Here is a 16,538-nt window from a genome sequence, read left to right on the forward strand (position 1 = left end):
CTGCAACATGTTAGAGCTTAACACAACTCGTTCCTCTGTCAATGACATTCATAAATTAAAAGTATAGAGTGTACAACTGTTAAAGGCTATCCATTATTCTGAGTCTCAGGACAGTTATCCAGAGGTAAAAATAGATAGGAAGCATCTGTCAGTCATTCAGAAAGTAGAGGTACTGCCCAGTTCCTGATAAATAAAATACCATTCTACTGAGTAGAAACTGATGACATTGCAACTTCTGTCCAGTTTATGTTCTCTTTCCTCCCCAAGTTAGCAATCTTACCTAGTTTTAAAACTCTCAACTCATAAGAAGCAACTAAACAGTTCCTTTTGTTCTTTTGTTACCTACTGGTTGCATTGCTTTTATTTGTGAAAAGAAAAGAACTAGAGGTTAAAAAAATGCAAACAATAGAACATCATACATGCTAGGAAGTTCACTTAATTCATCACTTGGCAAAGGAAATAAAAGCAGGCTCCCTAGCTAACAGTGTTACTTTTGCTTAGGGTTATTTGGCAGAAAATCCATCATCCTCTCCCCATTTGTATTTCATATTGTCTTACACCCTTTAGCAAGGGTCAGCAGGGCAGAGTATGCATAAAGAGTTCAAGTTCCATTTCAAAGGCTGAATTTTAATTTTCGTGGATGGTTTATTTTTAATATCATTTGAAAATGAAAGCTCTTTATTAGATTTTTTTGTTTTCCTTGCTTTTTGATATTGAATTCTAATGTTCTTTTTATGGACTACTTGCATAAGTATTCAGTTTGTTCAGACATTTCTGTCATGTTGGAGAAACTGGTTTTGCTTTTTATTTTTTGAGCCAGTGTTCTGAATCTGCAGACGGGAGTGCTTTGTTTTCTGAAAGCTTTTATAATTAAAATTGTTAATGATATGCAAGTATGGATGGTGCAATGTTTGTTTACTTTGTGAACTGTTGTCTTAAATCTTCAGTGCTCAGAGAAGTGAGCACAAATGTGAAATGTAATGAGAATATAAATGCATGTATTTCCATTTTTTATTATGGTGGTTATAGTTGGCAGAATTTTAATATAGTCTAGTACAAGTTTGTATTTAGCAGAGCTGGTTTGCTGTTTTCCACTGGTATTCCATAAACATCATGCACACTGAGCTCAGTTAATAGGCATTTCAGGGAGAATTGTTCAAAGCTAGGCTGTTTTCTTTGGGATCAGGACTCCAAAATACTTACTTCTTGGCCTGTGCTACCCTCCCCACCAGCCCAATTGAAATAATGTCATGGTTTGCAGAAAAGGTTTAAGGGTATGCCTTTAGATGTTCTTGGAAGAAAAATGCACATAAAGACAGTTCCTAAGATTTTTATTTGAAGGTGTTTTGTTTTGCTTCATAAACTTTATGAAGTACTCTATGATAAAGAAAAATAAATGTGATTTCTCTGAAAGTACACTGACTTCAAATTGTTGGAGTTTTTGAGTTTTCAAACAACAAACCAGATGTGTTGTTACATGCTGGAAGTTTCTAAATAGTTTTAACAGAAAAATAGGTATTTCCCTTTGAAAACAGAAATTAGGTTTGCTTACGTATCTGATCTTATAACCTGGTGCGATTAGCCTTAAAGAAAAATGTCAAGAATCCATAACTAGGGATATAAATTTGTTTCAGAACCATTTCTCCATTTTTAAACATATTAATTACATTGCAAATAATCCTAGGTTATGTATGGCCACTATGATTTGTTAATGGGAAGTGTTGCTTTGGCAGAAAGCCAGAGTGCTTTTGAAGGTCAGATGTTGACAATATTTGAAGGGTCTTTGATTCTATAAAATAATACATTAAAAGAAAAGATTAATATCCTAAATGGTATATCAGGGTCAGTTTGCTGCTCTGACCTTGCAATTTTATTTTTGTAGTTATATAAAACTGCTGTGTAATTAATTTGATTTGCTTGAGAAAGCAGATTAGATTCAAATACAGTAAGAGAAAATGTGGGTTACAACTATTTTTAAATTTTGGGTGGCCTATCTGTCTTTTACATGGTGGGTCTCTTTATTCTTCATTTGCTATGCTGACAGCTTTATTGAAGCTGACAATCTCAAACTCTTCAACTTTGCTTCCTGCAGTAATAAGGCACATGCTTGTAATGTATCTTCAGCTTAGCCCTGACTAAAAGCTCAGAGTGGGAATGAAGCTTCAGGGACAGCAGATGTTTTACATGCATGAGGACGCTGCATCTATCTGCCGCCTCCATCTACTGCATCTCAAACAGAGCTCCCAAGAGGCGGAGTAACAGCTTCATAAATCAAGAATTGCAGGTTCAGCTTTTTCTACAACCCATTATTAATTCAATATATTGTTTGGGGTCCTTTGCTGCATGAGGGGTGAGAAAGCACAAAAATGAGGGGGAGGGCTAAAGGCAACAGAGTAGCTGAGATGACAAGATGATGGCCAATTATGAAGAAGACTAAAAAAAGAATAATAATTTAAAATCTGTAGTAAAGGGAGATCTACTAATAATGTACAGATATTTTAGAACTGGTAATGGGTAGTTTGCAATGGCAGTTCTATTGCCTTAATTACCTGAATTGTGGTTAAGTGGATAAATTCACAGTAAGCATTATAGAATTGGTTTAGCCATGAGCAGTTGAATGGATTTGTCTTGTACTCTAGCAGAATAATAGTTTGATTTCAGTTTCAGTTATGTTCTTAATTGAGAAATCCATGTAGGAAACTCCTTCTCCATGTGGAATTTGCTGGTGTGTGACCTTAGTACCTTCAGTCTCCTCAGTTTGTGATTCTTACTCTAAGATAGATTACATGTATACACACACGTATGGTTCAACAGACATTGTTATTTTCCACAGCAGTTTTAAACATCTGAGTCCTTTATCCTCATCCAAAAATTATAAAGAAAACCGTAAATACATATTCATAAGTTTGGCAGAAGCCATTAATCTTACACTTTGAGTTGAGGTTCAGATACTGGGTTTGTACAATTTATTTTAAGTACATAGATGATTACAATCAAGTTAATGCCTACCTCAAAACATATTGGAGGGCTTGCATCTCAAAAGCTTTCATGGTTTCCAGAGTTGCTTTGCTGCTTTTCTCTGTGCATGTGGCTATTTCACAAAGTCTGTGCAGCACAGTGGGCTTTACATGCTTATTTTTTTTACCCTCATCTGCTCTTCTGTGGCTTATGCCGCATGTATGCTGCTAGGCATTTTTTCCCATTTCCTAAAATATTACTAACAGTATCTGGTGCTTGCTTTCTCCATGGAAAGTCTTTCTGTGTATTGATATTTTAAATTCTGTATGTGTTTGGTACGTGCATTACACTCTGTAGAATTTCTGCCAGTGCTCAGCTCCCCAAGATAAGCTCTTGGGATAGTCTTGTATAGTAACTTGCCTTCGCATCGGATGTTTCCCTGGGCTTTTTTTTTTTTATCAAGACAAACTGCTAGTGCCATGGAATACTCTTCTTCTTGGGGATACATAACGGGAGATGCTCTTTGCCATGAATTTCTAAAACATGGCTTAGTAGTTTTGTCAAGAATGGTGTTGTGTCCCCTCTCAGGGCAGTCACAAAGGAGGAGGATTCACTACATGCATATACTGGAAAGACAGTTCCTAAGTCATGGGTGAAATTATTATCATAATAAGCAAGCACTCCTCAGGTTTTTAGAAGGGCAGAATGTGGATACTTCTCAAAATGTGTGCCTTGGTGAAGCGGCTGGGGGAGTTTTAACAAGGCAGCAGCCCAAGGCGAATAGTTGCATGCATTATGGGATAGGCTTACACTTCAGTGATTGATGACTCCGTGCCTGGTATGCCTCGGGTGATTGCACCAAGTGACAGGAGCATTGATCATCCTGATTCAGCGATGGCTCTTTGTTGTGTGACATCCACCACAGACTCAGCCAACACCACTCTCTTGCCATCCATGTGTGCAGGCACTCTTGTTTTGTGATGAGAGCAAGGAGGAGCATGTATGACTGGCAAGGTGACTTCCTGGCCTTGCCACCTCTCATGGCTGTCCCTATCTGAAGTCATGCAGGAGTGCATGAGCACCCACAAACCAGCAGCTGGTGGTGGTGGCTGGTTAAATGGATTTTGTCTCTGAGTTGTGGTAGGCTCTGAGGGCACCCTGTATGGCTGCAAAATAATTGCATACTTGTCATTTGCGACACGTATCCTCACTTGTTGCCTGATTGTATTTCTGCTGCTCTTTAGAATGTATGTCATCTTCCAGAGTGTATGCTGAAGTGGTGTTCTGTCTCAAGAATAAGTCCTTTGCATCCCGTCTTTTCTTTTTCATGATTCAAGGCAATATTGGTGCTAACACAGGTGTTACTTCATGGTCATTTGGTGAAATGGGTAGATCTTTTCCAGGGAATAAATCTTCAGGCTCTCTGTCTGCTTCTTGAAGTCAGTGTTTTACAGATGCTTGGAATATGACTTCTTCACAGCATGTTCAAGGTGCATTTTCCATAGCTCTTCCAAGGGGAGTAGGAGGATCCAAAACCTGAAAGCTCAATAGAGCTGTCAGTCTCAGCTTCAGTTTGTGGTGGAAGCCTCAGAGAACTGGATCTTTTAAAAGTCAAAGTAAATGAAAGTCTGGTAGTGAGATAGGCAGATGGACATGGTTTAGATGTGATGAAATTTATTTTAAACACTTAGGGCAATACTGGGGGTACCATAAGTTAATATACTCTTTGCAGTTGGGGAATTATACAAGAATGGCATTAAATGAAGATCCATCTGTGCTGCTGTTACTTATTCCTTCCATGCAGCTCCAAATAAAAAAGTGGTGAGGATTTCATTTTGTAATTACCAGAAGGCTAATAATTCTTTTCCAAAGGCCATGATGATCTCTTAAGCAGAGATACTTGAGATGATGTAATTGCCTTATTCCTGTGTCATTAATTGTGCTCCACTTTAAAAACATGGTCATTTGTCTTATGAGCAAATGATATTCTGTTACCTCAAAGGAAACGTGCTATGAATGGTAAAAGGATGCAACCTAAAATTCACAATTCTTCTGTTTGAACTTTTCTAATTAATATAGTAATAAAAGGAGGTTAGAAAAGGGGAAACTGTGTATATTTGTTTTGTGTATTCCGTTATGCATTACAATTCCTGTCAGGGGCCAACACCCTAAGAATTATGAGACTTTAGGTAAGTATAGGACACAGGAGTTAAGAGAAAGTGACTAAAACCCAGCAGACTTAGCAGAGGAATTCAGAGGAACATGTAGCCCATGAAGCCATATACAGCTCATTTTATTTATATTAGAATGAATTGTTTGTGGTTTGTAAGATGTCTTCAGGTTTTTAATCTCTAGTAATAAATATAAATAACAAGCTCATTATTAGTGAGTTGTGGAAACATGTCAAGTTTTACATCTGAAATATCAGAGTATGGTTTGACAAAGTGGCTAGGGATGAATTAAAGAGTTTTCTACCATTTAAATCAGTATCTCCCTTCCTTCCTCTGCTTTTGCTTGTTTACTTTTGCTGCTTTTTTGACCACGTTCAGACACTTGTCTGGTCTCACTTGAGTTGATTCAAATCTAACTCAGTGGAAATTTTTCTGTTGTAGTTGATATGTGTTTTTCAGTTTGTTTTCTGGTTGGCATATTCCAGTAGTTTGCCTTCCAATTAGATGAGTGCCAAAACCTGTGGGAAGTCTGGGCAGCATAGAGGAAGGGAGAGAGCAGGGGGTAAATGTTGGAAGACTTAAGAGGGAACAGGAATTCCCCTTTCAGCAAGGCAGGGTGCTCATTTGATCAAGCCACAGTGTAAAACCATGCCCTAAATTGGTGCTTTGCAGGAAGGAATCACTGCAGTTGCACTTCTGCATATTTTCAAGAGGGGGAGGCAAGCAGAGCTGTGGAGATGTGCAGGGCATGCTTTCTGTCTTGCTCCTGTCAGCTCCTGGATTTTTCAGTTTGATTTCCCCCCTTGAATTTCAAATCCAACATGTGCAGCCTATATATATAAGCAGGCATTTAAAACCCACAAAGAGGAATTGTATCCTTAATTGTTAGAGAATTGAGATTGAAGGGCTATCTTCAGCTTCTAGCAAATAAAGTGAACTTTCTTTTTTCATTTTTTGTCTATAGTCTGGGAATAATCTGTATGAGTCATTGTGCATATTCATTTGTTTAAGGTACGGGAATCTTTTGGAGAGTTAACAGCGGTTGGCATCTAAAGTGAGTAACTGTGAGAGGTTTTGCTATAACCTTTAGTTTCTTACTTAAAGCTGCTCTGCATTTAAATGGTAAAGTTCATCTCTTATGGAAAAATAAATGTTTCTGAGCAAAAGCTTGAAATAGTTTGTTAAGGGGAATCATCATTTAAATGAAGTATACTCCTAGGAGCTGAGCTCGCCATGCAGCCCTGGCTGCCGGGAGGCAGGCAGTGATGTCCTGAGACTGTCAACCACCGGAGGCAGGTCTCCTTTGGAGGAAGGCAGCATGAGTGGAACTGCTACTGTCATGGAGTGTGATGGCAGGGTACTTGAATGCAAATCTTTGTTTCAGTTGACATTTTGTTTATGTGGAGAAGTTGAAAATTTCCACAAGACTTTTTTCCCTCCAAAGAAATTTATATTAGGAGGGTTCTCAAGTGCTAGAACTTGAGTACTGCAGCTTGGGAGGTATGCCAGTAGAACCAGAAACCGGACATTTACAGCGTGCCTCTCTGGGTATGCTCATGCAGGTGGGCTTTTCTGTCTATGTTTGGAGAGAATTCCATACAGAGAGTCTGAAGTGAATAGTATTTTTACTATTGAACATAACTTCATGTAATCTGCTTTCTGAGAGTAAAGTTTATTTTGCTTATGACCTCTTTCAGAAGAAATCCCATTAATAGTTGTTAAAAATGTGATCCCTTTGGCTTAAGAATCCAGGACTGCTGTATCTTCTGGTTCAGGCAAAAGTGTGTATTGGTGGTCAAAACTCAGAAAACTGCAGTGCCCGTACCTCTGCAGAACACATACTGCCCTGGCATCTTTCTTTAGGAAAGAGTGAAAAATGCCTGTTACCTCCAATGAGATTTTGTTCTGCTTAACTAAGTGGCGAATATTTTTCCTATTACCTTTTTTCCTAGGCCTAACAATAACAACATAATACTTTGTTAGCCTCTGCAAATTATTTTCCTCATGCCACGAAACATGTTCAGCAGAAAGATGCTGTACTTTGTGGCCAGCAGTGGTAGCAGTGAGTGCCTGTATTGAGTGCCATCTGTGAATGCACTGGAAGAAAAATGAACAGGAAAACTCCCTCTGTTAGGGTGGGGAGGGGGGGGGGGAATAGGAGAGAAAAAAAGTATCTGTTACATTCCAAAATCAGTCATAATAATGGAAGTTCACATTAAACATTTGCCAGAGTCAGAATGAACAAACATCTGGTTTATTCATCCTTAGTTATACTAACAAAAATATGATATCCTGTTAGAGAAATCACTGATCATCCTAGTTTATTTTGGCAGTTGTGCACCTTGGTATTTTTCACTTAAACATGAACATATCAGTACTTTACAGCTAGCATGCCTCCAGCTCCAGGTTCACAGTTCATGTGCTTCTGTGACTTTGAACTCTTCTTTTCCTGAGTTTACCAGCAGACAGCTGCACCAGAACAGATATGTTTACATGTGGGGAGTAAATGGCAGCTTGCAGCTCAGAGTTTCCATTTCCTTTTACATTGTTCAGGAATCCAGGCTCACAATTTGTGTCCTAAAGGTTTGCCTCATGTGTATGCATCTGACATGGCGCTTTATAGTACAAATGTTTTATTTTGACATTGATTTGTTGATAAAAAGGGCTGACTAGGGAGAAGCTACTTTCACTGGAAATTACCCTCAGTTTATATCCCTTGTGGGTGAAATATCTTTAAAAAAAAACCCAAAACCTAAATATCACTTTCTCTAAGGCTTTAACACATATGTAAATGTAAGGCTAATGTGAAACCACTTTATGCAGCTGAAGCATGATAAATGTAATTTTAGTTGGAGAAAAATTATGTTTCGTATTAAACATAATGATGAAATCTGATTAGCTGCTTAAACCATGACACTCTATTTGAGCTATTGTCATGTGTAGGTGATAAAATATTCCCAGATGTGCTTGGAAAGGCAGTAATTCCATGAAGAGGTTATGGTAATTATAAACAAGAAACAAAACCATCACAGTGATTTGTTCATTTGCATGAACACTAAAGTGGAATTGGAGACTGATGTTGAATGAGATTTGTCTCAACACCAACCCCTGAAGGAGGAGTAACCACCTGTTACTGGTCTCCAGCTGGACATTGAGCCGTTGACCACAACTCTTTGTGTGCAGCCATCCAGGCAGTTCTTTATCCACCGAGTGGTCCATCCATCAAATTGATGTCTCTCCAATTTAGAGACAAGGATGTCGTGTGGGACAGTGTCGAACACTTTGCACAAGTCCAGGTAGATGACATCAACTGCTCTACCCCTGTCCATCAGTTCTCTAGCCCTATCATAGAAGGCCACCAAATTGGTCAAGCAGGATTTCCCTTTAGTGAAGCCATGCTGGCTGCCACAAGCACCTGGTTGTTTCTAGCATGATTTCCTTGAGAATCTGCTCCAAGATTTTGCCAGGCACAGAGGTGAGACTGGTCTGTAATTCCCTGGGTCATCCATTTTTCCCTTCTTGAAAATGGGGAATTTTCCCCTTTTTCCAGTCATCAGGAGCTTCACCTGACTGCCATGATTTTTCAAATATGATGGACAGTGGCCTAGCAACTTCATTTGCCAGCTCCTTCAGGACCCACGGATGGGTTTCATCAGGGCCCATGGACTTGTACACATTCAGATTCCTAAATTAACCTCGAACCAGATCCTCTCCTACAGTGGGCCCAAGATCTTCATTCTCACAGTCCCCGCATCTGCCTTCCAAGACTTGGGTGGTGTGGTCAGAGAACTTGCTGGTGAAGACTGAGGCAGAGATGTCTCAGCCTTCTCCAAACCCAGAGTAGCCAGTTCTCCCGATAGCGTCCAGAGAGGGGCCATGTTGTCCGTAGTCTGTCTTTTGTTTGCTACATACCTATAGAATCCCTTCCTGTTATCTTTCACATCCCTTGCCAGATTTAATTCTAACTGGGCCTTAGTTTTCCTGACCTGGTCCCTAGCTTCCCAGACAGCATCCCTGTGTTCTTCCCAGGCTGCCTGTCCTTGCTTCCACCTTTTATAAGCTGCTTTTTTGCCCTCTAAGTTTCCTCAGCAGCTCCTTATCCATCCAAGGAGGTCTCCTGGCCCTCCTGCTGCACTTCCTTCTAGTTGGGATGCAACATTCCTGAGCTTGCAGCAGGTGATCCTTGAATATCAACCAACAGTCTTGGGCCCCCCTTCCCTCTAGGGCTATATCCCACGGAACCTTCCGAAGCAGGTTCCTGAAGAGGCCAAAGTCTGCTCTTTTGAAGTCCAGGGCAGTGAGCTTGCTGCACACTCTTCTCACTGTCCTGAGGATCTCAAACTCGACCATCTCATGATGGCTGCATCCAAGGCTGCCCTGGAGCGTCACATTTCCAACCAGCCCTTCCCTGTTGGTGAGCACGAGGTCAAGCACGGCACCTCTCCTTCCTGCAGAAGGAAGTTGTCTTCCACACAATCGAGGAACCTCCTGGATTGCTTGTGCTGGGCCATACCATCCCTCCAACAGATATCAGGGTGGTTGAAGTCCTCCATGAAAACAAGGGCCTGCGAGCGTGAGGCTGTTCCTGTCTGTTTATAGAGAGCTTCATCCACAGAGTCCTCCTGATTGGGCAGCCTGCCGCAGACCTTTCTGGTGAACTCTTTGCCCTCAGAATTGAGGCTCCTGCATGCTGTATTTCACCTTGCTCTGGTGTTGAACGTATCCTCTCTGTAGCTACTCACCTCGGCAAAATGTAATATGTGTACTAATTGCAAGATTTGACATATGGCCCGCTATTAAAAGTAATGTAATGGTAGTGCACTGCTGATACATGAAATTTTAATTTTTAATCCTCATTCTAACCTTCCTTATGATACTTAGGTTGTAAAATAGAAGCATAAAATCAAGCAACAGAGCATTTGCAGAATTAGGGTTTGCATTTTATATGACTACACAGGAGGAGAGTCAAGAGAGCTTTTCTCACTGAAAATTACATCCAGAAAATAATATTTTCATATTTGTCCAGATCATTGTCCAGCCTTGTCAGTGCAAGAATGGGATCCAGAATGCAAAGCAAGGCCTGGAACTGTAAAAATCCTGGGCTGGCATATGTTGTCATGGGATTGTGTTCTCAGGCTGGAAATGCAAATACCTGTATGTTTTCTGTTACCTTACTGAAGGCAAAAAAGTTACGTTTTTACTTTCCTTAAAACTGCTGGGTTTGTGGCCAGGAAATCAGAGAAAGCAGTTAACATCATGCTGACATCATCACATCTATTACAAACCTCTTACCTGCTTGTGGGGCAGCTGCCCAGGTAGCAGTGATTGATGGGGCTGCAAAATGGCTGCTTGGCAGGGGACAGGATAAAGAGCTTTTGGGGAGGGGAACTGAAGCTGGGTAAAGACTGTGTGGGCAGATAATAGTAGTTGTGTTAAACTGTCTTTCACTTGAGGTACAACAGACCACATCTGCCTAGGTATACATTTGTTCCCAAAAATCTTTATCAGTTCACCTGTAATTTCTAATTGCCTTCTGTTGGCAAACCGTGTAAATGAAATAACTGAAATAGGTGAGTGCTTGTATCACTTTAAATTTCTGTTGTTACATTTAAAGTTATTAGCTGTTTTATCTCATAATCTCTAAATGTTGACTAGCTTGAAACTTCCCTTTTGTAGTCTGTATTTGTTTTTCATTGACTCTTCCATTTGAAAGCAGGAAACAATCTGAAAGTAATTGTATTAAGTGTTTTAGCACAAAGATTTTAAAGTATAATAGCTTGGCATATTACTCTATCTTCTCACTATTCCTTGGAGGGGATAAAATGTAGTTGCAATTTTCATCCAGGCAGCTTTTCTACTACATCCTGTTTCCTTCCACACACTGGAGAAAGCACTGGTGTTGGTCTCCCTTTCCTTTGTTTCAAATGAAGAAATCCCATTCTCCATGTTGCAGCACTCTCCTCAGTGAACTTCAGTGTTCTGTTAGCTTTTTGGATATTGAGATGTGATTTGGGTTGTTTTGGAAAATGTGCATTTTTCCCTCTACATCAAAGGAAATCATTGCAAAGAATAGAAAAATATGCATAGCTACTCAGGTAAGTGCACTGCACAATTTTTCTCAGCATTTTCCATGGCTGTTTAGACTGTCTGAAGGGTGGCTAACACCTTCATGAGAGCTGTGAATGCTATGTGAGCAGTTGCTGTGCTTCCTGGAAGGCTGGCATCTCACTTTTCTCTCACTAAAAGGTAGACTTGCAATCCACCTTTCTCTAAGGAAAACTGACCCTTCAAAACTCGAACAACTTCCCCTTGCTTCACCAAGGGGAAATCCTGCCTGACCAGTTTGGTGGCCTTCTATGGTAGGGCTACAGAACTGATGGACAAGGTAGAGCAGTTGACGTCATCTGCCTGGACTTGTGCAAAGCGTTCGACACTGTCCCACATGACATCCTTGTCTCTAAATTGGAGAGACATCAATTTGATGGATGGGCCACTCAGTGGATAAAGAACTGGCTGGATGGCCGCACGCAGAGTTGTGGTCAATGGCTCAATGTCCGGCTGGAGACCAGTAACGAGTGGTGTCCCTCAGGGATGAGTGTTGGGACCGGTCTTGTTCAACATCTTTGTTGGCGACACAGACAGTGGGATTGAGGCTGCCCTCAGCGAGTTTGCTGATGACACCAAGCTGTGTGGTTCGGTTGATATGCTGGAGGGAAGGAATGCCATCCAGAGGGACCTTGACACGCCTGTGAGGTGGGCTGATGCCAGCCTCATGAGGTTTAACCATGCCAAGTGCAAGGTCCTACACCTGGGTTGGAGCAATCCCAGGCACAGCTACAGGTTGGGCAGAGAAGAGATTCAGAGCAGCCCTGTGGAGAAGGACTTGGGGGTGTTGGTCGATGAGAAAATGAGCATGAGCCGGCTTCAGTGTGCGCTCGCAGCTCAGAAAGCCAACCATATCCTGGGCTGCATCAAAAGAGCATGACCAGCAGGTCAAAGGAGGTGATCCTGCCCCTCTACTCTGCTCTCGTGAGACCTCACCTGGAGTATTGTGTGCGGTTCTGGTATCCTAAACATAAAAAGGACATGGAACTGTTGGAACAAGTCCAGAGGAGGGCCACGAGGATGATCAGGGGACTGGAGCACCTCCTGTATGAAGATAGGCTGAGAAAGTTGGGGCTGTTCAGCCTGGAGAAAAGAAGGCTGCGTGGAGACCTCATAGCAGCCTTCCAGTATCTGAAGGGGGCCTATAGGGATGCTGGGGAGGGACTCTTCACTAGGGACTGTAGTGATAGGACAAGGGGTAATGGGTTCAAACTTAAACAGGGGAAGTTTAGACTGGATGTAAGGAAGAAGTTCTTTACTGTGAGGGTGGTGAGGCACTGGAATGTGTTGCCCAGGGAAGTTGTGAATGCTTCATCCCTGGTGGTGTTCAAGGTTGGACAGAGCCTTGGGTGATATGGTTTAGTGTGAGGTGTCCCTGCCCATGGCAGGGGGGTTGGAATTAGATGATCTTAAGGTCCTTTCCAGCTCTAACTGTTCTATAATTCTAAAAGGCTTGGCATGAAAAAGATTAACTCCCTGGAAACTCTGTTTGGAAATGTTAGGAGACTGCTATGTGTATAAGCTGGCAATCGCTAAGAGACAAATTATTTTCCCACCCTCTCAAGTACTTGGTAGTTTATCTATTGTTTATATTAAAGATTGATCATGGTTATATATTCGTGACTCAGAGGTCTCATTAATCACCCTGTACCACAGAAGAGACCAGAGGAGAAGAATGGGGGTTACTGGAAAGCAGACATGTGATCCCTGGCTCTGCTTTTAATATGACTTATCCTGGCATTAGCTTTGTTCCTGTGAATTATTGTGTTTGTGTTAACCTCTTTTTTTTTCGTTTCCATGTGTGGTATGTCTCTTTCTCAGGGCTGTTCAGTAAAAGATAATATGCTTATTACAATGATCTTGGAGAATGTTAATCATGACACTCGCCATATTACTATTTCAAGAGGTCTCTGCTCTCGCGCAGCCACCCCCTTGTTTGCTACTTCTTCCTTCCTCCCCCCAGCCATTTCCTCCCTCTGAGCAGAGCTACACAGGCAATTGTTTCAGCGTGTGCAAAACGAAGAAGAGGTGGAAAGGGACCAGTGGGGCAAGGGCAAATGTACAAAGGCTGGGACTTCCTAAAGCGCATCGGCTGCCAACAGAAAGATACTTCCTCCCACAGCAGCAAAGCAGATCTGTGCATCCTCCTCCTCAACCCTGCTGAAGATTTCCAGCCCAAAAATGTTCAATCAGCTGTTTGTGGTCCCCTCTGATCCTAAGCATGAGAGTTAAAACTGCTGTCATGAGTGCGAGAAAGAAAAGAAAATTTACTAGTTTTGCAAGCTGATTGGGATTATAAATGCATGTTACCAGCCCTGCTTAGAGTCGGGTCCAGAAGCCTCAGGACCAAGCTGTTTTCCCACCCTGCCTGAAAATCCCTTCATATCTTCCAGCAGTACATGCTGAACCCACCTCTTTCAGTTTGTTCTGGTGGGAAATAGTTACATTGGCAAATTTTCAACCAACAGAAGACTTAATCCCTTGATTTTTTTATTTTTTTTTTAAATTACTGTGTGCTTGTAGTTTGTCTCATGAAAAGAAATTATTTGGATTTTGAAAGAGATAATTGAAATAATAGATATTTAAAAAAAGTCATTGAAGAGACTGACGTGGTTTAATAGAGATTAGCTTCTCTTTTATTTGTAGATCCGCTAAAAATATTGTGCCAGGTGTATCCTAATTCTGTACCCATTTTTCTCCTGGGTCACATTACACTAATGTCTGACTTTGGTGCAAAATTCCATTATAAAATTCACTATTTAACAGTATCTTCAACACTGAGACATGGCAGTAGCTGCTGTTTTAATTAAGCATCCTCTTCACAAAAGCAAGAAATGATCAGAAGTTCTGCAAACCTAGGAGAATTTAGGCCCCTTAGTTGTGATAGAAGCATATTGTTAGTGAAATCAAGAGAGGAGGAATAATATAAGGAAGTCTTACTTGTGTAAGACATTTAAAATAAATGTAATTACACAGAAACAGCCATTGTAGAGGACTAGATGTTTTTAAAATACTTTGATTCAAACTATTTTGGATTTCTTGGGGTTTTTCCCCCCATGTGACTTCTTCTGATGACATATTGTGTATATCAAGAATAACGTAATTTATTTCTGAAGTGGGAATAGTTTTTTAATCAGACTCAGTAATGTAAATAGACCTCTATTTGAAAGTTCATTCAAAACTGAGTACTAGTGTATATTTAAGTGCACTGTATGCTGAAGTAGAAATATCTCCCAGTGTTTAACTGAAAGCATGTTTTATGTGTGGTTTTGTTTTGTTTTTGTAATGTTTAACAGTAACTGAGGCTGGCTTTGGTGCTGACATTGGGATGGAGAAATTCTTCAACATCAAATGCAGAGCTTCTGGCTTAGTTCCCAGTGTGGTTGTACTTGTTGCTACAGTGAGGGCTTTGAAGATGCATGGAGGCGGGCCAAATGTAAGTTTTTGCACCTTTTTAGAGAATAAAATTGTTGCTGATGTTTGAAATAAATGAAATATCTTGGTTTAAGAAATACTGGGGGTAGCCTGTGGGCCAGTATTTAGATATCCTTCTTGAGTTACCTCATTATATAGAAGTTACCTCTATGCAGGAATGGGAAGACACAGGTGAAAGAGGAGGGATGAAAGAACTCTGTAGAAGTATTAAATCTTGCTAATTTGCTTGCATGAAATAAAAAGCTGTAATACGTATATATATTCTTTTCCCTGCCTTTTGAAATAGTGTTTGTAAGCACACTCGGCTTACAAACTCGGCACTTTCCCAGCCAGTAATCAAAGGCTGGAAAAGTTGGCAGCTCAGGAGGAATTTGAAAGGTTTGGGTTGCAGTATGCACGTAGAAGTAGGGAACATTCTTAGGGAAGGTTTTGTGATTTGTTTCACTGCAATAATGGAAATCCTTCTGTCCTTCCAATATGCTCAGTTTAATTCCCTCAGGGATACTGAGGTAACTGATAAAATTTTGCAAGTGTTTTCCCAGTGTAGCAAAAGTCACCAGTATATTGGTTTTTGCTATTTAAACCATGAAGAGGCTTGTACAGATTACTGATTGTAGAAGTACTCCTCAGTCACACAGTCAGATCAGACTAGCCAGGCAGACAGACACACTTTCATCTGTCCAGCAGCATGCAAGAGGTGATGCTACCAGGGAAACAGTCTCACTGGGTGAAAATGCCAGAGCTGTTTCCACAGCCACAAAATTTTGGAATGCATGGTCTCCCTTAGAGCTAATCATTTCTTAGCGCTAAAGCTGAGTTGTCCTTTTTCAGTCTTTCAGTTTGATATGTAACTTCTTACATTTTTAGTCCAGTTCTAATGCAAGTTTTCTTCATTTTTACTGATAATCTTCCATACCTACCAGTGCAGATGTATTGTCATGTGTGTATCATTAAATCTAGCAAAAAATAGAACTTAAATATGTCTTAATAACTGTTTCTATTTCTGTCTGATCTATATCTTTAGAAGTATCAAGCTTTCATTTGTTTACATAATGTATCATAGGGGCATGTAGAGTACCAGATATTTTTACTGGGAGATTAGCTATGAAATGGACCAAAACCAAAATGACTAAGTCCAGTACCTGGGATCAATGTATTGAGGTCCTTGTAGATTCAGAATATTACTCTGATGGTACTCTTTATCTGTGTACCTTTGTGCTTTCCAGCAGGGTAAATTATTTGCATTGAGCTCCTTGTTATGGGCACTAATTACAGGACACCCAAAGATGATGTTCTTCTAGACAGCTGTGTAACTGTTACTCCTTCAGCCAGCTGTTGGAGGTTGCTATTCATTGTCTTTGCTCTGCTGGTGCATTGTTAAGCATGGGATCCAATTACCTCCCCTCTAATAAGTCTTTTACAACTAGTTGCTGAATTACTACCTGTATCTTGATATTCAAATACAGTAGGAAGTGTTGATTTTCTCCATGTGTTAGTTTTATTGGAATAAAACAGAAGCTGCAGTTGAGCTGAGATGTTGCACGCAATGTTATGGGCTGATTGGCAGGATGAAAAGTAAGCAAAAGCGCGCTTGTGACCAATTAGGATTATGACAAGTGTCAATCTCTGATGATGTCGATTGTTTATTATTCCAGGTAACTGCTGGTGCCCCCTTGAAGAAAGAATACACAGAAGAGGTAAGAGAAACTATTATAAAACTTTAGGAGAAGTTTTTGTTTAAAGGGGCATACTAACATGGTGTATGAAGAGTCAGAACTTGTTCTTCTGGATGGATGGTGTGCACCCTCGTGTTTGACAATAGCATGCTCTAACGCTGACATTCAACGAACACCTTTAACAGTCATTGCC

General features: G+C 40.6%; 1 protein-coding gene across 7 annotated transcripts in view; it reads left to right on the forward strand.

Annotated features, from left to right (window-relative positions):
• The window catches only part of MTHFD1L (methylenetetrahydrofolate dehydrogenase (NADP+ dependent) 1 like), a 153,281-nt gene that overhangs the window by 71,804 nt on the left and 64,939 nt on the right, over positions 1-16,538 (forward strand). For 5 of the 7 annotated variants that reach the window (XM_062641740.1, XM_062641742.1, XM_062641741.1 and 2 more), the window contains 3 exons: positions 4,413-4,448; positions 14,531-14,670; positions 16,325-16,366. In XM_062641740.1, coding sequence (XP_062497724.1) covers positions 4,413-4,448; positions 14,531-14,670; positions 16,325-16,366 — 218 coding nt within the window. The remainder of the gene's footprint in view (positions 1-4,412; positions 4,449-14,530; positions 14,671-16,324; positions 16,367-16,538) is intronic. The other 2 variants (XM_062641747.1, XM_062641745.1) reach the window with 1 other exon arrangement.

This window comes from Pezoporus occidentalis, unplaced genomic scaffold (genome assembly GCF_034315485.1).
Source record: "Pezoporus occidentalis ecotype Australia unplaced genomic scaffold, CSIRO_AGI_Poc_V1 ctg7, whole genome shotgun sequence".
Taxonomy (NCBI): Eukaryota; Metazoa; Chordata; class Aves; order Psittaciformes; family Psittacidae; genus Pezoporus; species Pezoporus occidentalis.